Below are 23,648 nucleotides of genomic sequence, written 5' to 3' on the forward strand. Positions count from 1 at the left end.
TTTTTTTGTTTTTTTACGGGGGGGGGGGGCGTAACATTTTCTGTTCTATTGATTTTAATATACAAATTATGTAACATATATTCAGTTGTCTGGATTCGTTTATAAAATAGCTATAAGCATGTGTAATTGTAAATATTCCAAAACTTTTATTAACATTTTAAAATTAAATAATAGATAAACACGTTTCTGAAACTGAAATATTGCATTATACTAAACTTACCCACTGCAATGTAGGTATTACCAATGCTAAAATGTTCAAATTCAACATGTTATTAAATGTTCTCTATATTGCTATTTAACATTACCACAGGTGTGACAAATATCATTGGCAAGAACTTCTTAATGATAAAGTAGGCTGTTTTACTTTGTGTTGGCCATATTTCTAAAATAATTATTTTAGGGTAGGGCCAGGAAAGGGGTAATAATACTCAAAAGCTACCACTATTCTAATGCTATCACCTATTTTCCAACCCTAGATATGCATCCCTTGCTAAAAATTACTATGAGCCTTATTCCCCAAAATGATACCGATAAACCCTATTAGCTCATAGACTAGTAGACGAGGAACTGTTTTCACATAAGCCTATGTAGGCAGTAATAAACTAAGTTTAAAAGTTCGAGGTGCACCCAACTTTTGATAGAGAAGTAAACACCACAAGTTCTGTGATTGGTGATAACTATGAGTGTGTTGGTTGCAGAAATAACATGCAGAAATAAGTATGCAATTTTATTTCATCTTGTACCACTGCCTCAAGTAGCCTTGTGCTTGAAAGATGTTAAAAAGTACTCGAATTTTGTGCGGACATGGGTAGTCATAAACGCTACCCGTTATCTCAGAAATGAGCAGCTTGACCCCCATTTTTTTCTGATTCACTTTAAGGTGATGGGTGGTAGTATTTATATCCGTGGCGTTTATGTCGATTGATACGCTGCAGGTAGGCGTTTTAGCCACATATGTTACTATTGTCGTCTATGGGATTTGATTTGGTAGTATGCACCCTGTCAGATGACATAAAACTCATTCTACATTGTGGACTTACAATGCGACCTCGTAATTTCAATGGTTATACAATTAACGTCATCATTTTACAATTTTACACACAAACCCAATAGCATTCATCATATTTCTAATTATAAACGACAAAACCGTCATACGTAATCAGGGCTGTATCTCTGCACAATGCAGAGTCAAGTGAGTATTTAGCAAAATGGTGATTAATTCCATGAATATCTAGTTTATAGGACAGCCTTTTACTGGAGATTTCATCCTTCTTGCACCGACACAAGAGGACTGCCACTCCGATTAGTTACTTCATCACAACTTATGCTCGGGAGACTAACAAAAGGTTTGCGTTGGTTACGAATTTCCAGATCAGAATATATCAGGATTCTGTTTGTATTATGCTTGTTTTTTTGTCCACTTTACCGGGGTATTGCGTTTTTTGTGGTCGTAGCATGTTTTGTCACACTGACAACGTTTAATCCACATAAAGTTCATAAAAACACGGTGACCATCACTGCATTCAAACTCCACAATACGTGTACGAGTTTTCTTCGGGTAGCAACATTTATCTGTTTTGCAGTTCGTGCAGAATTTCATGTTAAATTTTTTGATGCTGCGGCAGTCTTGAAATTCAATGGTGTACTTTCTACCTCCTCTGGTTGTTGGTGTGCACTTTGTTCTTCCCTACAAAAAGAAAATTATTTTGACAACTTATAATAATAATAATAATAATAGTAGTAATAATAATAATAATAATAGTAATAATAATAATAATAGTAGTAATAATAATAATAATAATAATAATAGTAGTAATAATAATAATAATAGTAGTAGTAATAATAATAATAATAATAATAATAGTAATAATAATAGTAGTAATAATAATAATAATAATAATAATAATTAGAGCTGCAAGTAGCAATGAATGGTCTCCTAGCTGTAATCTAACATTATCCAAATATACAATTTCGAATTCAGGATCCCCCAATATATATCATAAATAAATATATATATATATATATATACGTTTTGGAACCTCTTAAAGTTGATATATATATATATATATATATATCATAAATAAATAACAAAACTAGAAAAAATGGGGCTGGTGGTGAGTGTACAATTACATAAAGCTGTTCAAAATTTCACAAGTTGTGAAAAGCATCGTTTTATTTAAATTCAGACCCCTATTCATGCGAGTGATCAGTGGATACTGATGTGGGTACGTTGGTGTCTTTGTGCGTAGAAGATTATTGTTTAGTGTCGCTTAAAGTTTTGCTGTCCTTCAGCTACATGAATGTGGCAACATCACTCTTATTAATTTCCCCGTTAGTTATTTTCTGGGCAATATCAGAACGTTTTGGAACCTCTTCTCAACCCATAGCTGACCCGTAGGTGGTTTGTTGTCCTGTAAACATACAGTGTGCCCCAACTACTCTGTTTTCTCTGTCTGTCTACTATTGTTATTACCATCTTGTCTTCAGTTATTGTTTTCTGGGTTTCATCGTGTCGTTAAACAAAACAAACCGTCTGGCCTGCACATTCATATTATTATTATTAATTGTTGTTTTCGTTGTTGTTATTGATGTTATATAATGTTTATCTCTGTTTGCTGACACCAGATTGTTTGGTATTGAGTATTCTATTACAACTGGCCTATAAGCCTTTTTCCATTGGTTAATTTTCGTTATAAATCGGACGATATATGTACGCTGTCAAGGCCAACCAGGCTTTACAACGATGACGAAATTCCACGAATGCGTCCGATATGCTCTCTTAGTCTAAGTTGTGGTGTATTCGGTAGTATATCAATACCGCGTCTTCCATCATATTTAAATATTTACATATCTGCTAAGTTTGTAAGCTTTTATCACAAATACACAATTGTTACAATAGTTAAAGCTATGCCAGCTTACTGAAATATTTGAACTACGCGTTTTCACAAAAAAACATACTGGATCACGTGACCCGATATTCCCAAAATTATGACAACTGTTTGATATTTGACTCGAGTACTCGAGGATCAAACTCGACCCGGACCCGAGTACCCAACACTTACACTAGATAATAATGAGGAATAAAGTAAAATAGCATGATGCATCTTAATTTCAGCGCTGAACATGGAAGCCAAACCATGCCACTGTATTGCATTCCACACGTTCGACCTTTGTTTTTCCTTCATGTCTCATATCCCTATAGTGTAACCAGCGGCAAACACATGGCAAACTGACGTTAAAGCCGCACGCCCTAGTTCCATCCAGCGAAAATAAATTATAATTTGGTTAATCTACAAACCTGTAACACACTTAGATCACGTTTTTATCAAATGGAGTGAAAAAGCAGGTTTTATATCGATAAATACCATGGGAATCCCCATGTCCCAATTGCTTGAAATAATTTTGAAAGTTAGTATTCTGATGTCACCGGTAGATGCCGCTCGAAGCACAACAATGCCTACGTCACGACAAATTTCACAGAGTGCGCACAGACTTGGGATGCGTTCCTTTCACCTCTCCTGGACATGTTCCAACTGTGCTGTCCTGGTTGTATCCCCTCTCCAGATATCGTAAGACTTAGCAAAAATATTGGTTTTAAGGGTTTGTGACGTTTTGTATTGAGATACTTACTTCTCTGAACTTTATTGTTACTGAAAATGTTCAAGAACTGTGAAGAAAAATCTCACAAATGAACAACAAGCAAACGACAACAAATCGGATGTTGATTGCGCGTACCGTGCACGAGAAAACAAACCGAACCAAAATGATAACGGTCACGTGGTATACCAACGTCTGTGACATTGAAATGGGAATATCCCCTCTAAAAATAGATTAGACCTTGTTTGCTCAACGGTTTTTTCTCAGAGGCCCGTGGCATTTTATGAAATACGAAAAATGCATTTTGTGGTATTACAAACACCAGGATTACCAGGATTACCAAAAAACACTTCAGGTGAATGGAAATGTATATTCTAAATAATAAACGGTAAGTAAAGTGCAATTTTATTTGTGACAAAATGGGTTTAATAGCGAAAAACAACGGCGTAATGGTTAACAACTAGGGCGTGTCCCTTTAAAAATAGAATTAAATGAGAGTGCTCTTCCTTGCACGGGTACTCGAGTCCTGTGTACAGGCTCGAGTCTTGCTTAAGCTTATAATATAAACTAGATATTATAAGGTTTCAAATCAACTACAATGTAGCTATATGACATTCGGGACCAGTTTTCAGAAAAGAAAATAGAAACGGTCGGACAAGTTTTATGTAAACAAAATCTGTTTCTCATGCATATACTAATTTTTAAAACACATTTTGTTTTGTAGCAAATATATACTTTTCATGATTATTGGAATTAAAAAGTAATTTACCATTATTTTAAACATTAAGAGATATAGCTATTTATTTAGAAATACGGGTTTTTTTAATAAAAATGTATCGGGGTCACGTGACATCATGTTGCCAAACACGAGCCTAAGGTAAACTAGACACAATAAGCTATCAAATGAGCTATAATATACCATTATGCCTATTTTTGAGGGGAGATTAATATTCATTTTTAAGCCACTTTTTGCTACTGCGCCGCTCTGCTATATTTGGTGTTTCGGTTATGACAGCTATCTAATCTAATAAAATACTTTACCAGGGTACTGATTTTCCTGTTACATTCTCGTAGAAAGCATAGTCTCCTTTCCTGAACTGCCAGACATTGCCCAGATTCGACGATCACACGAACGGACACCCCGATACCACAACTAACAGAGCAAGGCGTCCAGTTCGTTGTTCGTAAGTTGCAAGTTTCCGGTTGCTTATGCAGTGGAGATGATGTAGATGCTGGAAAAAGGTAAAACTAAGTCTTACGATTCTTTTAGAAATTCTCACATGGGAAACATATACATTATTTTTTATAACACATACTGTTAATACATATTACCGTATGTGCGCTAACTATTTGAATACATACAACTGGCTGCTCCTAGGTGATGGCCAGGTTGCTAATGCCATACTATCCAATGAAAGAAAAAGCATAATCGAAAACGATCACTCTGTGATGAACAAGTTAGTGGAGTCATTTGGCTTCCCCATGACCATTTTTCAGGGACCAAAGTTTAAGGGTGGATTTCAAGTCTTTGGAATCTTCAGACAAATTTTAGCCCCCCCCCCCCCCCCCCCCCCCCGTACCTCGCGAAAGTTCAAGCTAACCCCACCAGAGGGCCAAATCAATGATGGCAGCCGGCGGCCATGCTGACAATCGAAAATCGTCATATCTCACTTAATATATGTTACAATCATGAATAAGGTGTCTATTCCCATTACAAAGAAGATGCCTAATCTTCTGGTTGGGTTATTTTTAAAAATATAATTTGAATGCATGACTAGAAATTTGACCGTTACTATCAGTATCAAATCCAAAGTGACCTTGATATGTTTGGATATTTCCACTAGATATAGAACATACAGGAATGAGGTGTCTGATTGACATATGCATTGACATATGAGTATCCTTAGTGTCGATCCTTGGTGTAAATAGATACCTGGATTATTATTATAACCTTATTAGTTTAAGGACTACAGCATGTTCTCATTTTAAATACGGTGAACAATGGCCATCTTGGACTTGAAGATCAAGATGTCCTGAAAATGCAAAAATTAACTCACCTAAATATTGTACATTCGCCATTTTATGCAGATAAACACTTCTTTATGATTTAGCCCAAATATTTCAAGAGTTCGCTGTTTTTTAATTATCAATATGGACAACGGCCATCTTGGATTTGAGTGTGAAGATGACATTAAATTGCAAAAGCAATCCCAACAGAAGAACAGGTATCCTCTGTGTAATGGGAATAGACACCTTATTCATGATTCTACGTTACATATTAAAGAGAGGTATGGCGATTTTCGATTTCCATTATGGCCGTCGGCAGCCATCATGAATTTGGCCCCCTGGTGGAGTTAGCCAGAACTTTCACGAGGTACATGAGGGCTAATTCTTTTCTTAATGTCCTAATGACTTGAAATCCACTCTCAAATTCTGGTCCCCGAAAAATGGTCTCCTGGCACTAAGTTAATAATTTTACGAATGTATATTAAAACTATATATAATATTTAAAATCATAACAAACACTGTAGGTAATGGAGTTTTATGAGGAACACTGATTTTATCGTACATGAGCTAAAAGAATATGTAGCCATCACCGTTAACGACAAACACATGTGGTTCACAGATGGTAACATTAGTCATTAAGTTAAAACTGTAGAAATGTTAACTGGTAACTCGTTTTTTATCCTCTATATATTAGTAGTGTTGTAATATGCTATAAATACAGTATATATCTATATTATTCATATTTTATAGAATGTTATGTCATAACAGGACTGTAAAGTAGTGATATCAGGACCCCATCCCTGACACTATCATATTGTTTTTGGAGGTAATTAACTTGTTAAAAAAAGAAAAAATAAAGAAAAAATATAGCTAACCTATAAATTAATGATAATTGGTTCGTCATAAAGAAAATACTGGTAGGCCTAAGAATCCTTGACACAGAAAGCGCGATCGAACTGGTTTTCGGACAACGAGTAAAAACGGGAGATATTAGACAAAATTATTTTTAGTTCATTATTATTATGTGAACATTAAATTGGAAATGGAAATAAAATGACACTTAAAGGACTAATCTACACGTGTTTAGGGGAGACGGTGTACATGACCTTGTGACTTTGTGATATATTTCTATTACAGTACTGAATTTACGTGTTCACGGTTGTCACGTAGGTTAAATGCACTGTCAAAATCATATTTCTCAAACATAAATAAACATCAATCAAAAGCTGTTTGTTTAAACGAAATAATAACAATGTTTATGCAACCACACCAAATTATATTGGTTAAATAGTTAATATTACCCAACAGGATTGTCCGATGATTAGCGCTACCCGTTGTATTGCCGTCAAATATACGATCCCCCATACCATCTTTCTTTAATGAATGGCAATGAAAAATAACGCACAGCTACCCCTTCCGTTGATTCGATGGTACTTGTGCTGACTAGTGAAAAATAAACCTCTGCACAAAAAATTAACATCATAACTCAAAAATCATAAGGAGAATCATCCTTTGCATCCCTTGAAAAGAAAGGAAGTCTTGGGGTGTTGGCTACTTTAAAGACATCTTACCCCCTAGTGTTCAGAGAACCCATTAGTTTATTTTAAGTCTACATCTGGAAGGTCTACCTCCGTGTCTAACCCAATAGTAAAGCGCTCGCTTGATGCGCGGTCGGTCTAGGATCGATCCCCATCGGTGGGCCCATTTGGCCACCGGCCTCGGTGGCGTCGTGATAGGCCATCGGTCTACAGGCTGGTAGGTACTGTGTTCGGATCCCAGTCGAGGCATGGGATTTTTAATCCAGATACCGACTCCAAACCCTGAGTGAGTGCTCCGCAAGGCTCAATGGGTAGGTGTAAACCACTTGCACCGACCAGTGATCCATAACTGGTTCAACAAAGGCCATGGTTTGTGCTATCCTGCCCGTGGGAAGCGCAAATAAAAGATCCCTTGCTGCTAATCGAAAGAGTAGCCCATATAGTGGCGACAGCGGGTTTCCTCTCAAAATATGTGTGGTCCTTAATCATATGTCTGACGCCATATAACCGTAAATAAAATGTGTTGAGTGCGTCGTTAAATAAAACATTTCTTTCTTTCTTTCCCATTTGGCCATTCCTTGTTCTATCCAGTGCACCACAACTGGTATATCAAAGACAGACGGTGGTATGTGCTATTCTGTATAAATAACACATTATCACGCAGTAGTGAATTGTATCCCATACATGCGACCTCAATGCAGCAAAGACATCTGTTTGTTCTGGGTTGCTCAACAAACAATATTTGTCATAAACGTACACGTACGTACCCTTGACCCACAATTTTTCTTTAGCAAATCATGCCCATGCATGTAAAGGATTCCTTGCTACTAATGGTAAAATGTAACTTTAACCTCCGATTTCACCTGACCTACATAACTTACCATCTATTCCACCGTTAGCAGGAGTTTCCATTACATTCAGCGAGTTAAATGCGTCAACCAACTGATCAATCTCGTCTTGTGGTAATTGTTCTCCCAGTGTAAGTATATTCCCAATCCACACACGCACACACACACACTAACACACACTAACACGCACCCACACCCACAGAGACACACATACATCTACACACAGACACACACTCACACACACACTAACACACACTAACACGCACCCACACCCACAGAGACACACATACATCTACACACAGACACACACTCACACACACATACACACGCACACTCACAAACACACACACACTCACACACACACACACTCACTCAATCACACACACACACACACACACACACACACACACACACACACACTACTATGAACGCGTACACATACGTACCATTGACCCTTAAATATATGCCAAAAGAGTACACGTTTAATCGGGTACACGAATTACTACCATTATGAAGAATCAATAATAATTTTTGTAAATACTGGTGGCGTGTGTGATGCGAATAAGCAAATAGTTAAAATAATTACCCAGATGTATGTAGATATATTCAAACACTAACTCTTTAACTGTGACCAGAATAAAGAACTAAATAATCAAAACAATATATCGGATCAGTCTACACTGAATTACTACTTTGTAACATAAAAATGGTTTTAATAAGGCTTTCTAAATATTGGTGTTTTTCGAAGATAAATGCTTTACGATTTGTTTGTCACAGACTATTTGAATACTGCATAATAAAAGTTCAGCAAAGAAATATGCAAATGCCCAAAATATATTACACAACAATCTTCAACGTTACTAATAAAATCATAGCATGTTTTAGAAAAACAGGATGGAATGTAGATCACATCTCACATTCGAGCACAAAGCTGTAAAAACTAAAATGTGTTCTCAAAAGAAAAGAAAAATGTTCACCTTGAAAAGAAAAGTCCATTCAAGGTATTAAAATGTCAATGCAAATCAGGAAATAATTAAAATAAAACAAAAATACTGCAAAAGAAAGAAAAAAATAATTCACATTTAATATATATATATATATATATATATATATATATATATATATATATACACATACACACACACACACACACACACACACACACACACACATACACACACACACACACAAAAGTGTGTACAATGTCTCAGAAGTAATTTCCTTCAGTTCAAACAACAAAGTATCATTTTAGTTGATCCCACGATACCAGCTGAATTACAGACTGATTAGCCATCCATATCGGGTATCAACTACCAGGTTACGTCACGGTCACGGTCGGGTTGTCCACCATACCAAAAGTCGTCGGCTCCAAAATGTATAAGAAAAATCAACCTTCGCTAAAGGGATTCGAACCACAGACTCTCAGTACGAGTGTCCAGCCTTCTACCAAATGATTTTTTTTTCTAAACCTTTATTACCCTCAGATCACTGGCAATGTCAAGGTTGGGGTGCCTTGAATCATCGTCTTACAATATACAACAATAATAAAATTATAACATGATTATTATGTGTACCTGTATAACGGTACGGTAAAGGTTTTATATTTCATAGTATGTATATAAACAATATGTGATATGTATGGGAGTTATATTCAGTACATTTCTTATCATATACTGCACAACCGTATTCATATACATACATATATATACATACATACCTACATACCTACATACAGACATACCTACCTACCTACCTACATACATACATACGCATTTTAAAATGATCTGAGGGTCAAGAATGATAGGTGAAACGAGCTTACATTGGAGGAGAAAAAAAGAAGAAAAAAGGAGCGGGGGGGGGGGGGGGGGGGCAGAGAGGAAGGGAAACAAAAGAACATAAAGAAAGGTTTATCGACAACCAAAAGGTTTTGTTGTTGTTTTTAAATGTTTTACGTGGGTGTCTAATGTACTAAGGACAACACGTTTTTTAACGAAGAAGAGGAAGAGCATAACAAAAAAAAAAAATTTAAGACTTATGATAGGGGGACAGAAAAATGGAGAGGAAGGATAAACATGACGAAAGAAAAGTTTCTATCCAAATGATGGGTGTTTCAAAGGTGTAAGATACGTATACTAGAACTTGTGTTATTTGTAAGTACAACGGGTTTGAAAACAATAACAAGAGGAATAGAGAAATAACGCCTTTAAATGACTAAAGTTGTAAATTAGACAATTTACTTGTGAACTGGTCTTCTTTTTCTGGCAATATGAATCTTTCAATATTTCTGTGATACTTTATATTATATTTACAACTTCAATAAAATTTAGAGAATGATTTGTATATTTACAACTATAAATGTACCGTTTCACTATTAAAATTAAATGATTTAATAAAATACTCAAGTGTGGACCTTGCAGTAGTATAACACATATATCTAAATTCAAGGTAGTACCTGTTTTCATCTCAAACCAATTTTTAAAGTTTACCCACAACTGTCTTGTGTGATAACAAGTGAAGAATAAATGTTCTAACGATTCCGCTTCATTCGAACAAAAAGTACATAGATTATCTACTAGTATGCCACATTTATGTAGATAAGTATTCGTGGTTAATATACGGTGTATAAGTTTGAACTGAAAATGTTACGTCTTAGTGTCAATAGTGGTTTTTCGTATGAGCTAGTAGAGAAATTACCGCTAGCTACTGTCAGTAGGAGCACTTTATACCAACACTATTGTATGCCTAAAACATTAATATTATTATCAGTACTCTTTAAAGAAACTTATTGGTGTTTACATATGTTTGGGAGATATGAATGAATGAATGAATGAATGTTTAACGACTCCCCAGCACAAAAATACACACCGGTTATTGGGTGTCACAAATGGCAAGTATATGAAAATATTATTGGGAGACATGATTTTAACAATACATTTTTCCTAACATCGAACCTGTCTTCCCTATATAAATTTAAACTAATCCTTTAAAGGACATTTTATTTCTATTTCCAATTCAGTATTTAAAATGAATGAATGAATATTTAACAACACCCCAGCACGAACAAAATAATTCGGCTATTGGGTGTGAAACTAAGATAAATGCGAAAATGAAGTGATGATGAAGATGAATATAAAGATTCAAGAGTTAACTAAAATGAAGTGATGATGAAGATGAATATAAAGATTCAAGAGTTAACTAAAATGAAGTGATGATGAAGATGAATATAAAGATTCAAAAGTTAACTAAAACAGTGTAAAGAGTTGGGTGTGAAACTAAGATAAATGCGAACACGAAGTGATGATGAAGATGAATATAAAGATTCAAAAGTTAACTAAAACAGTGTAAAGAGTTGGGTGTGAAACTAAGGTAAATGCGAAAATGAAGTGATGATGAAGATGAATATAAAGATTCAAAAGTTAACTAAAACAGTGAAAATGAAGTGATGATGAAGATGAATATAAAGATTCAAGAGTTAACTAAAATGAAGTGATGATGAAGATGGATATAAAGATTCAAGAGTTAACTAAAATGACGTGATGATGAAGATGAATATAAAGATTCAAGAGTTAACTAAAACAGTGTAAAGAGTTGAGGAAAATACAAATATCACAGATGAGTAAATTTAAATTTTGAAATAAAATTCAGCATCTCTTAAGAAATTCAACAAAATTCATGATGAAATCAAAATGATTCCATCACATTTCCTCTACCAAAGTGATTGGACTCCCTCAGAATGAACGAATGAGTGAAGTTTGTATGGCCAATTCGAGCACTACACAAGAGTTAGACTATTCCATCCTCCCTGCATCGAATATAGTAGGACCGCCACTCTTCCAGAACCAGCGTGGCAGAATGAAGCTTGATCAGATATATTGACTAATACTGTGTTTCAAATCAGTAAAGAAGGAATCAGCGAAGAAGAAATATAAATCTAGCTTTCAGCCTTGCATCAAACAACTTGATATATTTGTTGTCAAACCCATATCCCCAAAACCATGAAAACCACTAAAAATAATCCAGTCCACTGATAGAACGACGAACTAAAAATAAATACGCTTTCAGAAATAGAATAAGAAAGAATACTACACTAAATACAAAATAGCTAAAAATAAAGTCAGTAAACGTATCACTAAAGCCAAACAAGACAGCTGGAATATGGAATAAATTCTTAGGTGAAATAGATAATAGAACATCGATTAAAACTGTCCGGTCCGAATATTCGAATATTCGTTCGCTAATTGGTATTCGAAATATTTGACTAGTATTTTCAAGTATTTGAATATCTGGAGTTTTCGGGTCGGATGGGAAACATTACTCTAAATGAGATGAATAATTCAGTTTCTTTTAATTATAAGACCAGTCCTGAATGCTGCTTGTCATGTGCATTGAGTCTCGTGTTTCAGAATACAGTAGTGACGTCATGTGGGTGGCTGAAATTCATAAACGTATTTTCGATAAAACGGGAATAGGGTTCATCTACACTAATCAATATGTCGATTTCATATCCTATAAACAAGAATTAAAACAAATCTCTGTGATCAATTCATACAACAGTAGTTTTTCGAACATTATAAAAAAATTTAGGGGCCAATTTTATACATTATTCAAAATTTTAATTCTAAACCTATTTGACAAGATTATAAAACCAAAAAAGATACTGTACAACTAAACTGTCTACTTCAGATTTAAGATTAACACTAGAAACAGGGAGATAGATAACCAGGCTATGTAAACGTTGTAATACTGATATTGGAGATGAACACCATTATTTATTCAACTGTAAACATCAAAATATTAAAAAGAGAAGAAATAATATATCAAAATATAAAACTAATCCCAGAGTGTTTTATTGTGATTAACTCGATATTTATTGTTAACTGAGCACTGTCAGAATGCTACAGTTTGTAACAAACAAACAAAAATATGACCCAAAAATAACCCCAACAACAAACAAAACAAAACCAAACATGGATATTCTGTGTTGATGATAAAAACATCCTTAGTTTAATAATTCAGTTGTTGTTTAGTTGGTATTCGAATATTCGCTCGTCATTTTCATCGAATATTCGAATATCATTTTCAGGTCGAATACCGAACACTAATTAAAACCATGTGGGGGTAAAGTTAAAGTCATTCAAGGGCAACGAACTATGAGCAGCGTCCTGCATATAAGCAAAAACAGTGATTACTAATGAACAAAAGGCCGACCTTTAGCAAAATGGGCGGGAATAGCTCAGTTGTACAGCGCTCGCCTGATGCGCGATCGATCTAGGATCGATTCCCGTCGGTGGGCCCATTGGGCTATTTCTCGTTCCAGCCAGTGCTCCACAACTGATGTAAAAAAGGCCGTGGTATGTACTATCCTGTCTGTGGGATGGTGCATATAAAAGATCCCTTGTTGCTAATCGAAAAGATTAGCTCATGACGTGACGACAGCGGGTTTCCTCTCTCAATATCTGTGTGGTCCTTAACCACATGTCCGACGCCATATAACCGTAAATAAAATGTGTTGAGTGCGTCGTTAAATAAAACATTTCCTTCCTTTAGCAAAAATAGTGGAAACGATAACTTTCCCATTTTTTTTTTTTTTTTTGTTAATTCGCGAATAAACTTTATCAAAGAGAATAAACTACCCCTCTTAATCATCCCACAACGCCGAAAATAAACAATAACGACAATTTAGAATATAACAGTCTGCTCACAATTCGTGAACTTAATATCGCCTTCAAAGCGAAAAAAAACCCGTACAGCCACCGGGTCAGATAACATTAGTTACACAGTGCTAAAACGCATGCCAAATTCGGCCCTGGAAGTAGTTCTGGCTCTTTAACCGCATTTGGAATGAGGGACAAATCCCATCACTGTGGAAACATGCGGAATGCTTTAAAGCCTTCCCAAAGAAGGAAAAGACCACTCTCTTTCAAACAGTAGACCAATCACGTTAACATCCCGTATGTGTAAAACCTTAGAAACCATCATTAATAAAAGATTGAATAAATTTCTAACCGAAAATAACATGCTTACCAATGTCCAAAGCGGCTTTCGGAATAAACACTCTACTACCGACTAGCTAGTCCGACTACAAAACTCAATCAACGACGCATTTAGGAAATCAAATAAAGTACTAGCAATATTCATCAATGTAGAAAAAGCCTTTGCTATGGCCTGGCGTCAAAGCCTACTCGAAAAACTAAATACAAAAGGCATTAAATCTAATATGTACAACTTTATTGACGAATGTATTCACAACAGGTCAACGGCCACTTTTCAAATAAAACCAAAACCATTAATGGCATACCGCTAGCATCTGTTATCTCGCCAAAATTATTCAACACACACACACACACACACACACACACACACACACATATATATATATACATATACATATACACACACATAAAAACCTTATACAAGTGGATGCAAATAAGACTCAGATGATTATAATAATTGGACTCTGGATTTGAGCATAAAACTCTCGATCATGCAATATTCAACATCAATTAACTTAATCAACTCAATCTTACCCCGAGTTAAGGAATTCTGATTCTTAGGGGTTATCTTCGACCCTCAACTTAACTTTCTTAAATATATAGCAATCATTGTCAAATCCACTAAAAGCACGTTGAACTTACTCAAAGCTATTACCGGCACCACATGGTACGCACAAACAGACGCCATACTTATGATTTATAAAGCCTGTATACTCTCAAAAATTGAGTATGGAGCACAAAGCGTACTGTTGCGCATCGGCTGCCCGACTTAAAAAAAACTGGACGCAATTCAACACCAAGCACTACGAATAATAGCAAGAGTGCCATTCAACACACCCGGTGACAGCCTTAAGCTGAATTCAATAGTATGCCCCTCGAATACCGCCGCAAACTTCAAATACTTAAATATTATCTCACAATTCACTCTCTAAACATTAACACCCTGTCCAAGATCTTACCCCAATACCAACGTGTTCAACCCAAAGTAATAAAAGTAATCAAAACTTAGGGTTTGCGACCCAAGCCGCCAAAATTGAAATAGAAATCGGTACAGACAATACGCCCATAGCCATGTACCACCCAATGCAACCAGTCGATTGTCGCGCACCTTATTTAATTAAACAAGAAACACTAAAAAAAAACAGGGGAGAAAGTGTAGTAATAAACTCTGGATTGTATACTAGTATAAACAGATTATATGGCTATACCATCACGGTTTTTTTTCCGCCTTGAAACGAATTTTATATAAAATGTTATATTGCCATTTCGGCATAATCCCGAATGTTTTCAAATTCTTTTCAAATCACTGGCATGATTTTGCAAGTAAGGTTTTGATTGTCGAATGAAAGGTCAACTGGACATGAGCTTCAACGGGCTGCGGTCTACAGGCTGGTAGGTACTGGGTTCGGATCCCAGTCGAGGCATGGGATTTTTAATCCAGATACCGACTCCAAACCCTGAGTGAGTGCTCCGCAAGGCTCAATGGGTAGGTGTAAATAACTGGTTCAACAAAGGCCATGGTTTGTGCTATCCTGCCTGTGGGAAGCGCAAATAAAAGATCCCTTGCTGCCTGTCGTAAAAAGAGTAGCCTATGTGGCGACAGCGGGTTTCCTCTAAAAACAGTGTCAGAATGACCATATGTTTGACGTCCAATAGTCGATGATAAGATAAAAAATCAATGTGCTCTAGCGGCGTCGTTAAATAAAACAAACTTTACTTTTTACTTTTTCAACGGGCTGCTGTTAGATCCACATGTAATATTGGAGCTAATTTTAATTATATTGAGACCAGATATACTAACAATGATCCAAAATGAACTTGAAGAAATTCAAAATTAAATTTAAGTGTAACTCTTGAATGGGTGCCCGTCGGAATAATGGTAATGCAAGAGCTGACTACGGTGCGAAAAAATCCCTTGCCATCACATAAAAGGACATGATTAAAATGTACCACTTCAGTTCAAGGGGCGGGGCGTAGCTCAGTGGTACAGCGCTCGCCTGATGCTCGATCGATCTAGGATCGATTCCTGTCGGTGGGTCCATTGGGCTATTTCTTTGCAGCAGGTGCTCCACAACTGGTGTAACAAAGGCCGTGATATGTACTATCCTGTCCGTGGGGTTGTACATATAAAAGATCCCTTGCTGCTAATCGAAAAAGAGTAGCCCATGAAGTGGCGACAGCGGGTTTCTTCTCTCAATATCTGTGTGTTCCTTAACCATATGTCCGACGCCATATAATCATAAATAAAAATGTGTTGAGTGCGTCGTTAAATAAAACATTTCCTTCTGTCCCTCGGGTTCAGTGAAATCATATCCAAAGCCAAAAAACATCACATCAATAAGTGACAAGAAAAATAGGAGCAAACAAATAATACTTGGTATTACAAAATAAAAGCGCTAGTTGATACCATAAGACTAAACATGAGCGCAAGTATAGACAAGACCATAACCAAACTTAGGTTACGTAATCCATACCTACTTAATAAACTACAAAGTCTGAGTCGCAAAGTAATAATGAACTGTAACTTGACAACCAGAAGATATGAAACATTATTTTAGGCATTGCACGCTCCACACAGATCAGCGTATTTATTTTTTATTTCATCTTATTTTCGTGCTTATATCCAATTAAGGTTCAAACTGAAAGCAGAAATGTTCAAATTATTGTACACATTCGTAGAACCCACCAAACCCAAACTTTAAATTTATATATATCTAATTAGGCGTGGTACGTCTCAGGCAAGAGCGTCTGATAAGAAATCGTACCTACGGCAGCACTGCAGGGGACGTCCACGAGCCGGCCCCAAAACACAGGCCTGATATGGTAACATTAATTATAAATCACTTCTTAATCACTTAACACATGTCTAATGAGGGAGTAAAGGCGCCACCAACGTTGAGCTACTGCGGAACTGCCGGGATTTCCGTGTGCAACAGTCTAATAAACCCCCTTCCATATGGTAGCACTGCACACAGACTCCTGCAAACCAGCTGCAAGTTGTGGCCTACCCCCTAATTATTCATGAAAATGGTCAAAGGGCTCTTTAAATAAATTAATCATAAAAATAGAGGAATCATAAAATAAAGTGAATTGGTGGCCCTGAAAAAGGCCGTTTATATGGGTACCTAACCTCTCTTTAGAATACCTCGAATGCGGAAGAAATATTTTCGCATTCCAACCTGACTGAAATACACCAGGTCCGGTGCATAATCTTTAGGAAACTGTACCAGTAAATGCACTAATTCTCTCCCACAGCTTGCTTCTAAAATCCTGTTTATGGTGTTCCTCTGGGAGTTAAAAGTCCCCCGATGGCAGATCTCAAGATCTCACGCTCCTGATCCCACATTCTCTCAACCAGTCGCCGAAATACAGCAGCTGATTCGCAATTTTCCTGGGGACACCTGTGGCAGTAATGTCGTTGCCACCCAGATGAAAGAGAACATCCGGCTTGTATGACAACAAAGCCGATACCTTTGCCGATACTGCCCACTCACAAACCGCCACGCCCAACAAATGGCCTCAGACCACAATTAATTACGCTACATGTTTCCATGTAACATTAGTGGCTATAACATTTGTATTAATATCAGCAAGCCCATTGATTTAAAGGACAACCCCAGTTGTCCAGCTCTTTAAACAAACACACCCACTAAACCTGACCGGAGTACATACATTTTACACAACAAGCACTACTTTTGCATGGGCCAGAATTACCACAAACAAGTCTTCAATGTCAACAAGTTACACATGTTTACAAACTACATGCTCTCCCCTGTCAACTTCAGTAAAATAGTTGCCACTTCAAAACTGTCTGGCATGAAATAATCACAGTCAAACAGCAGACTTTTTGCGCGGACAAATTTCCGAATTGGGAAGATAACTATGATCTGTCAGCCAAATCTGCACTCTCCAGCCGACCTCATGTTGCCATTTGTGTGCTCACACAGACATCTCACACAACTGCTCCCAAAGACAGCGGTGCGAGGCATGATAGATGGTTTGCAGTTGAGTTACGAAAAACAGGCAATACTCATACCCCACCCTATCACACACCCAATCTATACCTGTAAGGGATTTGAATCAACACCAAATAATTAATTAATCCCCAAAGCGATTGGCTGCTGGAATCGACAAATTAGAGAACAGATACCTAATCGCCCTCACCCAATCCAATCCGAGCCCTGACAGATAGAATATATAAATATATATAATTGTTGTACATATACGCTATTACAGCATACGTTGTCTTCTTTTATTGTTGAAATTACTTCCATATCCATTAGAGAACCAGCACAGGTGAGGCTATATATAACACGTTCTAGCACCAAATCACAGCAGCGAGCAACCGGCAGCAATACCAATAATAAAAAGAAAAACAAACACATACGGTAATAATGGTAACTTTAACAGAAAAACTAGTACCCAATTATTGCTCTTGACTCATCTTGTCATCACGGTAACATGTCGGATGTGATTTTAAAGGAGGGAGTGGTAGAACTTAGAAGGAAATAGCTACTAACTGCAACAAACAGATACATTATAAGCAACTATATAGCACTAACCTGTCTTTCACTATTAAGAAATTCATCATTAAACCGATCTACTACTAAAATTATAACTCCTGCGTCAATTAACTGTCGTTTTTCAACCGCGTAGCACAATGTATGTAATGTGGAGACTGCTTAGTGTACACACACCTACGTGCCCAGACAATGGACATGGAACATATATCACCAATAAAACACTTTTTGTTCATATAAGCCTAGCGAAATCCCTTCAAATGTAGTTAGCCAGGTTAACATAATTATTGCCCTCTTGTTGTATTTCTTTAAATCCAAGGGAAGGGAAAGCTTCCTTCTTCAGGTGAAGTCGAAGTTTGCTTTACGATTAGGGACATTTGACAATAAGTTCAACCTAAACACATAATTAAGTAACAACAATAATACCGCACTCACATTAAAATGTATCGCTATCACACATGATGCATTGACTAATGATAACAATGCATCCGAACTACTTTTAAAGGCCCAGCACCTTCCACAGGGAGCCAGGCAAAACAAAACTGATTCCATGATACACACTTCTGACAAAAGAATACCAGCTCACTCAACCCAATCCCAAAAGGTTCTAGCAAGGAGCTACCTTTCCATCAACTAAGTCAAATCAACCAATTAGCTCCATTTTCAATTTCGATGAGCCGTTGTAAATTATGCGTCAAAATTACCTTCAAGAAATTACGCAATTTTTTTTAAAATTTAACTTTAATCCTACGGGACATTTGCAAATTAAATAGCACCAAAACCAAACCTTGCCCGTTTCCGACCCTGGTCGGGCTTCTTGTGTTCCCTTGCACATGACAGCACGGGCGACCCCATCTCCCACCCACCCCAATCGTTTTCCTGTCCTGGACGAAGGAGCCGACAAACGTCGACAGCTGCGCCCATCACCGGCATGTGCTACAACAGCTTGCTTTGTATGTGCACGTTAAAACCTATGACCTGACCTGACCTGTTTGTCGTTAAAAAAGAAAAAACACATCTCTTCTTTTTTTTTCTTTTTTTTAATGATTTCTGGATGTTTAATACACCAATAACCAATAATGTCGGCTGCCCTCAAATGTCAGAGTGTAAAAAGCATCCTTTTTTCTGCTTTTCTTCTTCTTCTTTGTGTGTGTGTGTGTGTGTGTGTGTCTTGCCTGTTGTATCAGAGGCGGATCCAGAGGGGGACTAGGGGGACGCCCCCCCCTTTCAAGTGCCCTTTTTGTTTTTATAAAAATTGTTTTGAACATAGCATTTTTAGCTGCATGAAATTAAGTTATACGTGTATGCGCAAGCTTGCATATGTGCGTCTGTGTTACTGTTCACCACATTGTCTAACACGAGTAATGAGCGCCTTAAAATTGCGTGATCAAAATTGCATAATGATAGCCTAATAGTTTTCACTTTGAAATTGTATAGATTTTCAAAATTACTGATGAACAATAGGCTGTAATTTTTTACCTAGACAACTGTCTATAGAATAGTGCCCTTTACAGCTATAATATACAAATGCCCCTTTGTATCGTTTTTTTTATGTATAACTGCCGTCCCTAGAATTGTTCCAGTTAAAGTTATAATTTACAAATGCCCCTTAGTATAGCTTTTTTTTAATGTATAACTGCTCCACCTAAACAGAGCCGTCTCTATAATAGTGTCCTTTAAAGTTATCATTTTTAAGTGCTCCTTTGTATCGTTTTTATGTATAACTGCCCTACCTAGACCGAACCGTCCCTAGAATAGTGCCTTTTAAAGTTTTAATTTACAAGTGCTTACATGTGCCCCTTTGTATCGTTTTTTTTAAGGCTATATCTGCCCTACCTAGACAGATCCGTCCCTGGAATAGTGCCCTTACCAAAAAGTGAACTTAAAATGGAATATACAATACGAAGCAAAGATGATTCTATGGCTTTTTTCCGGGCCCCCCTCCCCGTTCTCCCGCCCCCGTTCAACGCTAAAATTCACCATTTAGTGATTGAGATCTAAGAGTAACGAGTTTGAACTCATCTAAATAATAATTTTTGGGTTATAAAACACCAATAGAGTAAGTGATCACTGTCTGAAAATGTGTAATTTTGCTATCAAGATGCCAAGGGGAAAACCCCCACATTTTTGGGTTATAATACTATGCAAAATAATGCTTAAACAAGTTTCAAAATTATTGTTTGAAAATGGCTAATTTTGCTATTCAGATGCCAACAAAAGGCATTTAAAGCCATCCAATTTTACAAATTTCCCCGTTCGTACACTGTGATATACACACAAACGCATTTATATTAACTGCAAATATTAAAACCTTTATTAAGATACCCTTTTAACGAGCCACTGTGCCCCTTTTCTTGGCACCCCCCGCCCCTCCTAAAATATGTCCTGGGTCCGCCCATGTGTACTGTCTGATCTTTCAAGTCTTTCTCTATTTCACTGGAGTGTAGTAGCCTGAAATGAAGGGTTATCATTAAAAAGCCCCACCAAATTTCTGCTTCATTATTTCATAGATCCCATATATTGTCATATCAGGCGTGTAACATATTCAGCATGATTATAGTACATATTTATAAAATTATTAGATCAGTTTTAAAAATTGTATTATAGCATTTTCATGCAAATAATAGCAAGTACAAGAAATATCAGCAGAACATATTTGATATATTAGTCATGGTGCACTGGCTGGAGCGAGAACTAGCCCGATGTGCCCACCGACGGGGATCGACCCCAGACGGACCGTGCATCAGGTGTTCACTTTTACCACTGAGCTATGTCCCGCCCCTGGTATCGACTAGTGATCAATTGTGTAGGTGTTCACTTTTATGGCAAAGGCCCACATGAAAACACTTCACTCAACAGGTTTCTTACCATAATCTACTTGCCCTATGTGCTGGGTCGATATAGAGTTTAAAATTCATCCAACACCATCTTTGCAGTTTGCACACGTTTTAGTACGCATCAAACTTCCACCCACACTATTACTTCATCATTCAACATTACTACGATATTTTGCATTTGTCTTGTCGCGACCGGCCTCGGTGGCGTCGTGGCAGGCCATCGGTCTACAGGCTGGTAGGTACTGGGTTCGGATCCCAGTCGAGGCATGGGATTTTTAATCCAGATACCGACTCCAAACCCTGAGTGAGTGCTCCGCAAGGCTCAATGGGTAGGTGTAAACCACTTGCACCGACCAGTGATCCATAACTGGTTCAACAAAGGCCATGGTTTGTGCTATCCTGCCTGTGGGAAGCGCAAATAAAAGATCCCTTGCTGCCTGTCGAAAAAAGAGTAGCCTATGTGGCGACAGCGGGTTTCCTCTTCAAAACAGTGTCAAAATGACCATATGTTTGACGTCCAATAGCCGATGATAAGATAAAAAATCAATGTGCTCTAGTGGCGTCGTTAAATAAAACAAACTTTACTTTTGTCTTATCGCTTAGTTCACCTTTCAAGTGAGATTCATTTGTTCATGTTTCCCGCTCTTCGTTGTATTTAAACTACATATGAAATAATAACACTTAGTATTATATGCCATATAGTTTTATCTATTTTTAAACAGGCTGTATGGAAATATCCACTTAACCCCATTATCACGTTTCTCAGTTCACTAGTCAAATTTCTAGACAATGCCTGTGGAACAGACAGCAATTACCAAGTGGCAAACAACTAATAATTAAAATAATTATTATATCATATACGTTCACAAAACAATAACAACAACAAAAGATATTGTCTTGAAACTACCCTATTGGCTTGGAAGTGGGGCCTGGCCGCTCACAGGCTATTTCAAATGGTCCTATACATAAGTATGTACTTGACGGTCTCCAGATAATATTTTTAACATGTTGTTTGTAGAGTGCTTAACGAATTTGCAGGTAATTATCTAATCAGAAATAAATTGTCGTTGGCATATCGTTTACTTACTTTGGTAGATGTTTTCCTTTTCGGATTGTTTTCCTGTAGAATAATTCAAATAAAACTATGAACAAGATAAACAGCCTTTACCTCTAAAGGGCCACTGCATAATTAAATTGTGACTCTCTAATGGTGCCGCCGAGTCTCGAAGGGCATATTCTTCTCTTTTCTCACAAGTCCATTGTTTACAACATTTCCCTGGAACTGCCAGTAGTTTAGGATTTCTACAATTATCACTTGATGGTTGTTGTGACTCCTGTTGACATTGATTAACGCAACCATGAAAGCCATTCTGGCATGTGCATAATCGACTACAGTCTGGTTTGAACTGCTGTCCGTCCTTATATATAACTCCATCCATGTTGCAAGATTTTTTTACTTGTGCTGTAAAATAAAACATATTACATTTAGTTAATTAATCTATTTAAGGACCAGTTTGTTTCCTAAATTAACAGTGTTACTGTATAATGTATATTACCTTTCAAAATGTTTCCAACATTGTTTTTATTTTTATTTTATTGATTAAATTCAGTGAAACGTTAATATTGTGTGAGGCAATACCAGGTCTAATGATAAAAATATTCGCCACTGGTTTCAAGTTGTGTTGGACCATATCAATGCCTATATGTGTAACAATAATGGTTTATTAGTCTCCAACCTGAAAGGATTATAGGTTTCGGTTCTGTCTTTCTGTCCGTCTGACCCACATATATATATTTTGACTTTTTTTTCACAATACCGCACAATAAGGTACATTGATTTATAATCAGATCAAGTTTGTCTTTCATGGGGACTTACCATCTTATGGCTGAGTTATGGTCACGCCACGTATGACTTTAATACGACAAAATGTGTGGGACTCGGTAGAGGACATGCATTTGTTTCAACTTCGACTGTAACTGCATAACAGCTAAATAAAGTTACAATATTTAATGGCAATATATAATACTATTTACACAATAATGGCTCTCACATTATTGCTACCAATCAACTAGGGATATATGGTATTAATGTTTGTTTGCAACGTGTTTATCAAAACCGAATCCATTGTTGAAATTTTATTCTAACAAATAGATAGCAAAGCAAAGTATATTGTGCGCAGCGATGTCCGCTTCACATTTAAACTCCATGGATCATGGACTAAACTGTTCTGGTTTTGTTACATTTGTGTTTATTTATCTGTGTATGTATATATCTATCTCTGTTTATCTCTGTCTGTCTGTCTGTCTC

The 23,648-nt window shown here is 36.7% G+C and overlaps 1 protein-coding gene across 1 annotated transcript in view; it reads right to left on the reverse strand.

The window, feature by feature from the left end:
• Nucleotides 1–922: 922 nt before the first annotated feature.
• The window catches only part of LOC121383609 (CCN family member 3-like), a 43,213-nt gene continuing 20,487 nt past the window's right edge, over nt 923–23,648 (reverse strand). Inside the window, exons 4-6 of the mRNA XM_041513700.1 lie at nt 22,509–22,802; nt 4,639–4,829; nt 923–1,687 (exon numbers count right to left, since the gene is read on the reverse strand). Of these exons, the coding sequence (XP_041369634.1) occupies nt 1,400–1,687; nt 4,639–4,829; nt 22,509–22,802 (773 nt within the window). The 3' untranslated portion in view covers nt 923–1,399. The remainder of the gene's footprint in view (nt 1,688–4,638; nt 4,830–22,508; nt 22,803–23,648) is intronic.

The sequence above is a fragment of the Gigantopelta aegis genome, chromosome 10 (genome assembly GCF_016097555.1).
Source record: "Gigantopelta aegis isolate Gae_Host chromosome 10, Gae_host_genome, whole genome shotgun sequence".
Classification (NCBI taxonomy): Eukaryota; Metazoa; Mollusca; class Gastropoda; order Neomphalida; family Peltospiridae; genus Gigantopelta; species Gigantopelta aegis.